The following is an 11,990-nucleotide window of genomic DNA, read 5'->3' as shown; positions in this document are numbered from 1 at the left end:
CGTCTCCCAGTGGCACAAGATGACATATCACATAGTGCCGCAACATGGCATATCACACCTGGGTGCAGGTTACATGGCACCCTTAGGTGCTCTCTTCTATATTTTCCGGGAGACTTGTATAAGAAACTCATGGCTGAAATATGAATGAGGTTCAGGAAGCCATCCTATGTTTTCTATCCAAAAATGTGCATTCCTCCTGCGATGCAAGCAATAAGGAAATGTTTGATGTGACTATGCAGATATTGCTTGGAATGTCATCTGCAAGAATTTTACAACACCCTGTGCTAGCAGACGTCACACCACAGGAAGCCTGGGGAGATACCAGATATCGAAGGGTGGCAATTGGCACATAGTTTCATTTTCATTTTGATTTGATTTTCAACTATGGCGGATCTAAAAGCTGAACTTACATGTCCTATTTGCTTAGATATATTCAAGGATCCTGTGACCCTGAGGTGTGGACACAACTTCTGCAGGGGTTGTATTGGTCGTGCACTGGACACTCAACTGTCAATGTCTTATATGTGTCCTCAGTGCAGGAAGAGATTCAGATCAAGACCGGTCCTGAACAGGAACACAAACCTGAACAACATCGCCGAGCGATTCTGTTCTCCTCACCCAGGAAATGGTGACTCCACAGTCCTGTGCAATTTCTGTGACTTTACATTTCCTGCCATTAAGACTTGTTTGCAATGCGAAACCTCCATGTGTGAGAGACATCTCCGAAACCATAACAGGTCGGTGCAACATACGTTAATTGACCCGACGACCCTGGAGAACAGAAAATGTCCCATACATATGAAGATCCTGGAGTACTACTGCACAGTGGACGATTCCTGTATCTGTTTGTCTTGCTCCTTGGCCGAGGAACACCGGGAACACCAGGTTCAACCAGTGAATGAGGCCTCTGAGAATAAGAAGGAGAGACTGAGAAAGTTTCTGGAGACAATGAACTCTAAGATGGAGGAGACTGAGAAAAAAGTCCAAAACTTGCAGGAGGACATGAGAAAAATCCAAGAAAAAGCTGATGTTGTCACTCGGAGAGTCCATGATCGGTTTCGAGCAATCAGGAGACAACTCGAAATTCTCGAGGAAACTCTCATCAGTGACATATTATCAAGGAAAGAAGAGTCTTTACGTTCTTACACTGATCACATCCAGGAGCTAGAGAAATACAAGGAGGAGCTGCTAAAGAGCAGATGTCACATGGAGGAGCTGTGTAACATGACAGATGCATTCAGTGTCCTACAAGCAAAGCAGTCTGGTGGTGGTGGCACCATGGATGGGGAAAAAATACATAAAGAGGTACACAATGCTGGTGGTCTGAACGTGCACCTGATCTCAAAGACATTAAAAATGGGACTATCTGACATAATGTTAGGCCTGAACATATGGTTCTATATACAGAAACCTGCAGAATTAGTACTGGATGTGAGCAGCACGTCTCCTAACCTCCAGGTATCAGATGACCTGAAGACCGTGACCCATTCACAAACAAACCAGAATCTCCCAGAAACAGAGGAAAGATTTGAGGGCAACCAGGTCTTAAGCACCATGAGCTTTTCTTCAGGAAGACATTACTGGGAGGTGCAGACCAGTGACTCTGGTAACTGGGGAGTAGGGGTGTGTTGTTCCAGTATGGACTGGAGAACGGACCTGTCAAGCCTGGGTTGTAATAATAAGTTGTGGTGCCTGTGGAGGCATGGTGGTGGGCTTGTGGTAGAGCATGATGGTCATTCTATCTCATTACCCTGCAGGACTCTTTGTAATAGTGTTAGAGTCTACCTGGACTACAATGGCGGCCGCTTGTCCTTTTATCAACTGAGTGACCCAGTGAGACACCTGTACACGGCCTCGGCCTCCTTTACTGAGCCCCTTCACGCGGTTTTCATGGTTAAAAACAATTGGTTGAGAATCGGGAGTCGGGAGCTAAAGACTTGTTAACATCTACACTAATCGTTTCCATTGTTCTGCTCAAAAATTATGTCATATGATGGACACCAGTGGCGCCCAGTGAGTAAAGTGGTCCATCGGGTTTCAGTCGTGGTGTCTGCTGCATTCTGCTCTATTATGTCTGAAATCTGTGTCGGAGGCGCCTGACGGAGGTGTGAACTTGTCTCTGATGTGTACCTCGTGGTTAGGCTCTGTCTGGTGGTAATAATTGGGTATTATATAGTGCTGGGCCTTGTGTGGCACTCTCACTTTTGCAGTGTAGCGCTCTTAGGGCTCATTCAGATGGCCGTATGTTGCTTTCATTGTGGATAAGATGCAGACCCATTCACTTCTATGGGGCCCCAGAAGCTGCGAACAGCACTCTGTGCATCTTTTCTTCCGTTCCACGGCCCCACAAAGCAAATAAAACACGTCCTATACTTGTCAGTGAAAATCAGGGCGTGTCCCCATTGAAGTCTATGGGTCCGAAAAAATGCTGAATGCGATCTGTTTTTTTGTGGACGTGCTGAAGTGACTGCAAAAAAATGGATCCGCATACGGCGATCTGAATGAGCCCTTATGTAGGGACTGTGCGGGGGATTTATCAAAACTGGTGCAGAGGAAAACTGACTGAGTTGCCCATAGCAACCAATCAGGTTCCAGCTTTCATTTTCTAAAGGAGCTGTGAAAAATAAAAGGTGGAATCTGATTGGTTCCCATGAAGAACTAAGCCAGTTCTCCTTTAAATCAAGTTTTCAGCCCCTCCTGGCTGCTGGGCCCCAAAATATCTGCTGCACCCTTTATTGACCCGTAATTGGTGATTACATGGGCACAACTTGTTAAGATGCAAATCAAATCAAACTTTTATTGACTGAACAGAGAGATGGAAATGTTCTTGCTGTTGATTTTTTAATGTAATTATGGCGTTCATGTTTCATAGGTAATGTATTTTTATTTGGGGGGGTGGATGTTTTTTTTTTTATTACATTATTTATAATATATATTTTTTCAATCCTATTATGGGATTGCTATTTGTGACCTTATTTCAAACCTATGGGTATTTAAAAAAACACGGTCCTAGGCCTAGAATAGTTGGCTTCATGCCTGAGCATGAAAATGCTGCTTAAAAATCCAAAGAAATCACGTGGGTGAATTATTAATACGTAATGCACAAAATCTTTATTAATCATTTGCTATAAAAACTCAATAAAAAGTACCGCACCAAAAGATGGAAATTTGGATCAGCGGGGACATCTGGTGGAGAAGAAATGTAACAGCGCCCGCCTCAAGGTAAAAAGAAATCATGCAAGTAAGGGTTCATTCACACGTCCGTAGTGTATTGCGGCCGGCACCTCCATAGAACTGCCTATTCTTGTCCACAATTGCGGACAAGAATAGGACATGTTCTATATTTTTCCGGAGCCGCGGACCGGAAGTTTGGGCTGCTCTCTGGAAATGCGGATGCGGACAGCACACTGTGTGCTGTCCGCATCCATTCCTGCCCCATAGAGAATGAATGGGTCCACACCCGTTCTGGATAATTGCGGAACGGGTGCGGACACATTCTACGGACGTGTGAATGGACCCTAACATGAATTCAATAATGCACAAAACCTCCATATACAGCCTTATAGAAATTGATTAATAAAGATTAGAATTTTTTCTATTTTTAATTGCTATAGGACGTCTTTGGGTTTATAATGTATTAGCATCGTCCTGTACATCATGCTGGCTGTTATGACGCGTGTGACGTGATGCTCACTGCAGCTTTTAAACTTTGTAAGCTTTGATTATGTGTAAAATGAAAAGTCTGCAGCTATCTAATATAGATTAAATTAAGTGCACTGTTTTCAAGATCTCTGCTTGCTGTTAATAAAATGAGTGCATCCTGGACCCTAAAGCATACCTCCCAACTTTTTGGACGGTCGAAGAGGTTGGGTCTTTTTGGGACGGTCAAAGAGACACCTATGGTTATTGTGTGAAAGTCCATTTATACAATTTATTCGTTTTCTTATAATACAATATCGCAAAAAGTATCTGAATATAGAAATGTTTAAAATCCAAATTGCATCAAATAATGAAATAATATGCAAGGTTAGGTCTAATATAAAGATAGGAACCATACAAATACTTTCTGGATCAATATTGTAAATGTAATAATGCAAATCGATACCTCAGATCAAAAAGAGGGACATTTAAGTTGCAAAGAGGGACAGAGGGACTTGGGTCCAAAAGAGGGACTGTCCCTCTAAAAGAGGGAGTTCTGCCCTAAAGCCCCATCCTGGAGAATGTCTTACAATGTGTTTGTCTACACCAAGGATCAGCAACATTCGGCACGCCAGCTGTTGTGAAACTGTAAGCCGTGTATCGGGGTGGGCTCCCCAGGATACAGCGAAGTCACAGACAAGGAAAGCGACACTGACACCAGCTTTATTTGCAAGAACAGAAACTTTACTTTGGAAATAGTAATAACACAAGTATAAACAGAATAAGTAATACCCCAGGCCCACAGTCACTGTCCCTGTCCGAGGGACAGGCCTAGCCCGTTGGCGTACACAGCAGAGCCTACAAGTCGTGCTGTGCCGCTACAGAGGACACACCTAACCGGTGGCAGATGCAGCAAAGCCTGCAAGACAATTACTGCGCTGCAGTCCGGTACAGTGAGGCCTAACAAAGATATAACCCTAACTATCTAGCTAATGGAGGGCCTAGGCTAGTCTCTGTTACTTTAGGCGCCAAACAGTATAGTACAATCAGTAACCAGGTGTACTGACCTGCGTCCGTTCTGGGCCCACGGATGCCGCTTACCCGGGATGGCTACCAACCTCTCAGCAACCGTGCGGCCTTGCTTGGTAATAAGACTTCTGTCCACACACTGTAATTAGTCTTCCTGGGACAATCTCTCTTACAAGGAGCTGGATTCAGTAAGGGGACGACAGCTACTCTCTTTCCTCTGAGTGTCCATTCACTGCCGGACATCCGCAAACCAGGATGGAATCGGATTCAGTCTCTCACAGCACAATCCTTCCACCATGTCAGATCAGCTCAGACTTCCTGGTTTACTCAGAAGCAGCCTGCATGAGTCATCATCTGCTTTGCATATGTAAATCCCAGAGTGTGCTGGTGTAGCTGCAAAACAGTGGCCTCTAGTGCCCGGAATGCCAAATAACAGTTCCAATACAATTTAGGCATAAACATTATACAGGCAGAGTGGTTCCACAATCTCACAAAACTACAACTCCCAGCATGCTCCTTCCACTTATGTGGGAGTATAGAGAACAGCCAAGTAAGTGTGCATGATGGGAGATGTAGTTTCACAACACCTGGAGTGCTGGAGGTTGCTGACCCCTGGTCTACACAATTCTCAGCCTGGACTCCAGACTGATACATTTTACCTGCACTAATACATTGTAACAAATATTCCGGACAGCAGTGAGGCGCCATGATGAAGGTTCTTGTGTGAAAACCAAATTAAACATCAAAGGTCGACAACTCATGGAAAGTCCTCTGATGGAAACTTCCAGGAAACCCACAGCGAGCAATGAGAAATGCGTAGAGTCGGAGGTGACGACCCAGATGAGTCCACTGCAGAGTGTCATACTTAATTTCCAGATTGAGGGGAAAGTACATATAGGCAATGTGGGTCCAAAACATTCCACCTACACTCTCTGGTCCTGGGGTGCACTTCCTGGGTACTCGGGGAGGCTTACCAGGGTTATGCCTTGCACAAATTTCACAACGTCATTCTGAAACCCTGGGGCAAACCAGTTCAGTAAACCTATGGCCCTTGAAGTTATGGACCACTGACTAGGAAAGGGCAGCCTTCATGGAAAACAAGTAACGGGGCAGACCCGAGTGTGTATATGCCAAGACCCTCCTTCTCCCTGTATGGCACCTCTCTCCATCTATACCTTTTACTTGTGAGGGGATGTCTGGTTCAGGAGGGTCCGTAGTAGTTCTATGTCTACTGCAGGCATGGCCGCCATCAAGGGGAGTAATGCTGCTTTACTGTCCGCCTGATCTGACACTGTATTCCCCAGAGCTTGAGGGGTCTGCTCTTTGGTGTGTGCTGACACCTTTACCCTGGCTGTCCTTTTAGGTTGTATAGCCTCAGCATACTTTATAGGCCTACCTGCAGAGCTCAAGAAACTGCGGCTCCAAAGTTACCGTATGTGCTACACCAAACGCATAGCTCGAGTCTGCATGGATGTTCACCTTTTCTTCCTTACCCAGATCACACGCTGCAGTGAGGCTGGATTACAGCTTGTTCCCCGCTCTTTCGTCAGGCCCTTCTGAATCCACCAGCCGCAAGGTGGCTGGACTCAGAACATTGCAACACTTCATAACTAGACTGGGAGGGAGAGGTGAAACCTCATATTAGGTGAGCCATGGTCAGGTGTCTGGTTTGGACTTGCTATAAGCGTGGGGCAGCACCAGAAGGTCGCCAAGAACTATATTTTTAGTCTTTTTAGCAGGTTCAGCTGTAGTCGCTCACACACATAAGGGGGATCTCATGATTACAGGGTTCAGACCTACTGAGTAATACCTCAACAGTCTCTGCCTGCCTCCATGGCCTTGGATGAGGATTCTAACTAGTGCTAGTGCAAGTGGAAAGTACTCATGATTACAGGGTTCAGACCTACTGGGTAATACCTCAACAGTCTCTGCCTGCCTCCATGGCCTTGGATGAGGATTCTAACTAGTGCTAGTGCAAGTGGAAAGTATAAAAAGTATAAAAGGGCATCTATTGCCTCTGGAATAATATTTAAATGGTCCCACCTGAAACATGCAAGCAACGGAGGTGACAATACTACATAAGACCTAAAAAGGCACATAGTGTGTCCTCAACTTAACATGACACAACATAAACAATCATCCACACACTGCAATAGAACAGGGAGGAGAAGGCTAGCTTCTCCCTCCCCTCATTGTCCTCTAAGTCCACCCCCTTTGGTCAGACTTAGGTGAGAATCTCAATCCCGGAAAAAAAATGCTTCCGTTTAGTCCTCGTCCATTCAGAATGGAAAGAGATCCATTCAGGATGCATCAGGACGTCTTCTGTTCCGGCAGCGTTCCGTTTTGTGACTAGACACAAAACCTCTGCATATTTTCTAATATCAGCAGGCACACAGACACATGACATAGCATCGAACAATCCCTGGAGCCTTTTTTGGGTACCAACGAGGAACTGCAGGGTCCCTATCCAATCTTACAGGACAGCTTTATGCACTGCGACTTCTCACAGCCTCCCCCCAGAATAGGTCCATCAACCTTTCTCCACCAGAGCTAGAGGCCTCCAGAGACAGGGACCGGACAAGGCGGTCAATGAGCTCCGGACTTTCTGCTTGGCTCAGGGGCAAGGTCAGACCCCTCCTAGGTTTAGCCTATGTCAGCCACTCACACATTCATGCATTAACACGCCTAGAGACACCCACACTCACACATTCACCAGAACACGGGTCAGGCACCACATCACACACCACAGCGACCAGAGCTCATGAGACACAATTGGTTACTTACCGGGGTCTTCCTGGTCTCCGTATCAGGGTCTGCGGCTGGGGCTGCTGTTGAGGTACCCGCATTTTCCCCATGAAAATGTTGTGTCTAACACAATGGTCAGTCACACAGGGGATCGAGCCACGTGTTACAGGTGAATGACGCCACAATGGTGGAATAACGGAGTTCAGCAGACAGGTGTAGAACTCGGGGTGTGACAGGTGTAACTTCTCAAAGTATCATCATAATTGGTTAACACACATCCAAATAACACTCATAATTAACTCTTTTGCTACCCGTGCCGTAGCACTGGAGCAATAGGCAAATATGGCGCCCGGTCGCACGTGCAGGCGGCGTCATGGCCGGCAGGTCTCTGCTGTTTCATACAGCAGAGACCCACGTCTAATTACCGCAACCGTCAAAAATGCTGATCGTGGTAATTAAAGTCTTTAGATGCCGTGATGTCACTAAACTGTCAAAAACCCCAAAGCTCGCGCTTCCGGGCTGGTTACCGACATCCTCTGTGGCCAATAAGGATGCCGGTTATTGATTTAAATGCACTCAGCCTCGCTGAAGAGGCTGAGGGCATTGAGGCTACAATTTGTATTTTGGCCACCAGGTGGCAGGCCAACATAAGAAATGAGCAATTGTCAGTAATTAGGGATGAGCGACTCAACTTCGGATGTTTCATGCAAAGTCGATTCGCCCATCCCTATCAGTAATAAATGCATTTAAAAAATCCATGATTGTTCAAAATTCAAAAAATGGATTTTGTACACTCAAATACGAGCTTCAAAATAATTAAAAAAGTAAAAAAAAAAAAATATATAAAAATATCTAAAAAATTCAAAAAATATATAAGTTTAATTCACCCCCATTCCGTATAATAAAAAAATTAATAGCTAAAAAAATATAAACATCATGGGTATCACCATGACTGAAAACACCCATACTATTAAAATATAAAAATATTTTTCAAATATGGCGAATGGCGTAACGGAAAATGGGTCAAAATGGCCAATATGCCATTTTTTCACTGCCTCTCTTACCCAAACAAATGTAATAAAATGTGATCAAAAAGTCACACACACTCCAATAAAAACTACAGATTGTCCCACAAAAAATGACCCCCACACAGCTCAGTATATATAACTATAAAAAAGTTATGGGGGTCAGAATATGGTGATGTAAAAAAAATATACAAATTTTTTCAAAATTTACATTTATTTTTACACTATTTAGACATACCGTATTTTTCGCCCTATAAGACGCACCGGCCCATAAGACGCACCTAGGTTTTTAAGGAGGAAAAAATAAAATAAAAAAATTTGAACCAAAAGGTGTGCCTAATGGTGTTATGTGGGATCTGGGGATGGCACTGTTATGGGGGGGTCGGTGGATGGCATTGTTATGGGGTTCTGTGGATGGCACAGTTATGGGGATCTGTGGATGGTACTGTTATAGGGGTCTGTGGATGGCACTGTTATGGGGGGTCCGTGGATGGCACGGTTATGGGGATCTGTGGATGGCACGGTTATGGGGATCTGGGGATGGCACTGTTATGGGGGGGTCGGTGGATGGCATTGTTATGGGGGTCTGTGGATGGCACAGTTATGGGGATCTGTGGATGGTACTGTTATAGGGGTCTGTGGATGGCACTGTTATGGGGGGTCCGTGGATGGCACGGTTATGGGGATCTGTGGATGGCACGGTTATGGGGATCTGTGGATGGCACGGTTATGGGGATCTGTGGATGGCACGGTTATGGGGATCTGTGGATGGCACGGTTATGGGGATCTGTGGATGGCACGGTTATGGGGATCTGTGGATGGCACGGTTATGGGGATCTGTGGATGGCACGGTTATGGGGGGCACTGTGGATGGCACGGTTATGGGGGGCACTGTGGATGGCACGGTTATGGGGGGCACTGTGGATGGCACGGTTATGGGGGGCACTGTGGATGGCACGGTTATGGGGGGCACTGTGGATGGCACGGTTATGGGGGGCACTGTGGATGGCACGGTTATGGGGGGCACTGTGGATGGCACGGTTATGGGGGGCACTGTGGATGGCACATAAATAGCATTTTACGCTATGTGTCCACAGACCCCCATAACAGTGCCATCCATAGAATGACCCCCAATAGGGATGAGGGGCCGGCATCCAGCTCTGTAATTACAGCGGGCCCGGTGCAGTCACTGTATTCTGCTACACCGGGCCCGCTCACTGTAGGAATCCTAACTGCAGGCAATGCTAACAGTCTTTTATCCAGCCTGTACTTACGATACTAACTTTCCGGCGGGCAGGAGGCTGAACTGGTGGGCGGGCGCTTACAACGTAACTCACTATGTCACGCGCCGGCTCTCCCTTCTTCATTCATAAAGTGGGCGGAGCCGGCGCGTGACATAGTGAGTTACGTTGTAAGCGCCCGCCCACCAGTTCAGCCTCCTGCCCGCTGCCTGCCGGAAAGTTAGTATCGTAAGTACAGGCTGGATAAAAGACTGTTAGCATTGCCTGCAGTTAGGACTCCTACAGTGAGCGGGCCCGGTGTAGCAGAATACAGTGACTGCACCGGGCCCGCTGTAGTTACAGAGCTGGATGCCGGCCCCTCCTCCCTCATCCATGCCCACTAATACACCCGCCACCGCGCTGCGCAGCATGCGGTCGGCGGTATACAAAGTCAAGTATTCGCCACATAAGACGCACTGCCTTTCCCCCCACAATTTTTTGGGGGAAAAAGTGCGTCTTATAGGGCAAAAAATACGGTAATACACAGACATAGATACATAAGGGATGGCATTGTAATTGTACTGACCCAGAGAATGAAGGACGTGAGTCCGTTTTGCCACAAATGGAACGCTGTAGGAACCAAACCCGTAAAACAGTGGAGGAATAGTTTTTTTTTCCCCAATTCCACCCCATTTGGATTTTTTTACCGCTTTTCACTACATTGTATGCCATAATTAATGGTGGCATTAGTACAAGTACAGCTTGTCCTGCAAAAAATAAGCCCTCACACAGCTATGTGAACGGAAATATAAAAAAGTTATGGCTCAAGAAAGATAGGGAAGAAAAATGAAAACGAAAAAAAAACGAACAAACCTCCGGTATCCTAAGGGTTAATACTAAAGCTGTACTTGACATAATTAATTATGGCTAATTGGTCAATTGCCAACACGAGCACAGCTTATTCTAACATAAGACCACTAACTTCTACACTTTGAGCAAGTCATTCAACTTGGCAGGCGGCCAGTCGCCATCTTCTCGTTGGGCACAAAATACAGTTTAGAACCAGGGTCTCTAGAATGGCTGCCGGAGGAAAGCTGAAAACGTCTTTATCCCCCGCAGCAAAGTCTGTATAGCTGTAGTTGCAGATTCTAAGCTCTTCTTTCTTGCTGTAGCAGAAGCAGTCACTTTCACAGAGATCGGTTAGTCTCTGGATCCTGAGGCCTTAGGAGAAGGAGCACATGGACTGGCTTCCTCCCTCCTCACTCTCTAGACTAAAACTCCTCTCCCCCTCTAGACAGGAGGTAGGACCAGCCCAATCCTTCCAAGAGGGGAGTAACAGGGTGATTAACCCTGTCCCTGCCAACCATACCAGGACATGCTGGGTGTACATAACATTACATTACCATACATAACATTGGCAGATACCCCCTGTACTGGGGTACTGCAAATGCACATTATAATTGGTTACCTCGCTGGACATAGTATCACAACTGGGCTTTCTTATATGGCAATATGGCACACTTAACCTTTCTTACACCAGGGCAGTGGCCCCTGTCTGCACAGCAGAATGGTATGATCCATTGACAAATCCGTCAGTCAGAAGCAAGGCTGCATTCGACCCTCCTACACGTGCATGTATATTATATTATGGGAAGAGCTGTGCAGCAGGAGGAGTCAGTAGGTAGCTGCTAAAGTGTCATGCCCCACTCTGACGATGTGCGGAGGTCGGCCAGGATAGCAGCACGAGTTTAGTATTTGTTTTGGTGCCGTGCTGGATCCGCCTCTCATCAGGTGCACTGGGTGGGGTCATTAGTTTAAATGGCCTCCAGCTAAGTGCTCTGAGCAGATTATACTGATCATTGTGGTATGGGAAGCTTGGAGGGAAGGTTGGCTGTCAGTTCCTGCTCTCAAAGATAAGTGTCATTTCTAGTTTGGTTGTTTGTATCATCTATCCCATCCAGGTTCTGTGCGAGCAGGCTGCTCCTATTTCCCCACTTCACCCTCTCAGGGTGTTCATGGTTTTGTCAGCCCAGGCTGGAGGACACATCACACCTACCTTCAAGGTCTGCATGTGGGCTGAGCAGTGCAGGGAAAGAGGTCAGGGATTAGCTAAGAGGTGACCCTTCCCCTGTCTCTCGTCCAGAGCCTGGTTGGTGCATTATCTGTTATACTGAGTGCACGTCCGCCGTGACATAAAGCCAATGAGCTGACTGTTGCTGAACGTAATTCACTCTCCAGGTAAGGGGGATCTACCAAGATATAAAAATAACTCTGTTGAAAATTGTGATTTGATTCTGCACTGATGCCATGCCACGGGTGGTCCCTTATAGCG

General features: G+C 46.3%; 1 protein-coding gene across 1 annotated transcript; it reads left to right on the top strand.

Moving 5' to 3' along the window:
- Positions 1–384: 384 nt before the first annotated feature.
- Positions 385–2,422, top strand: LOC122923961 (E3 ubiquitin-protein ligase TRIM39-like). The gene has a single exon (XM_044274855.1). The coding sequence runs from the start codon at positions 385–387 to the stop codon at positions 1,942–1,944; it is 1,560 nt and encodes a 519-aa protein (XP_044130790.1). The 3' UTR covers positions 1,945–2,422.
- Positions 2,423–11,990: the final 9,568 nt, after the last annotated feature.

The sequence above is a fragment of the Bufo gargarizans genome, unplaced genomic scaffold, assembly GCF_014858855.1.
Source record: "Bufo gargarizans isolate SCDJY-AF-19 unplaced genomic scaffold, ASM1485885v1 original_scaffold_2097_pilon, whole genome shotgun sequence".
Taxonomy (NCBI): Eukaryota; Metazoa; Chordata; class Amphibia; order Anura; family Bufonidae; genus Bufo; species Bufo gargarizans.
Note: the sequence above shows the minus strand (reverse complement) of the source record. Positions and strands in the feature narration are given on the sequence as shown.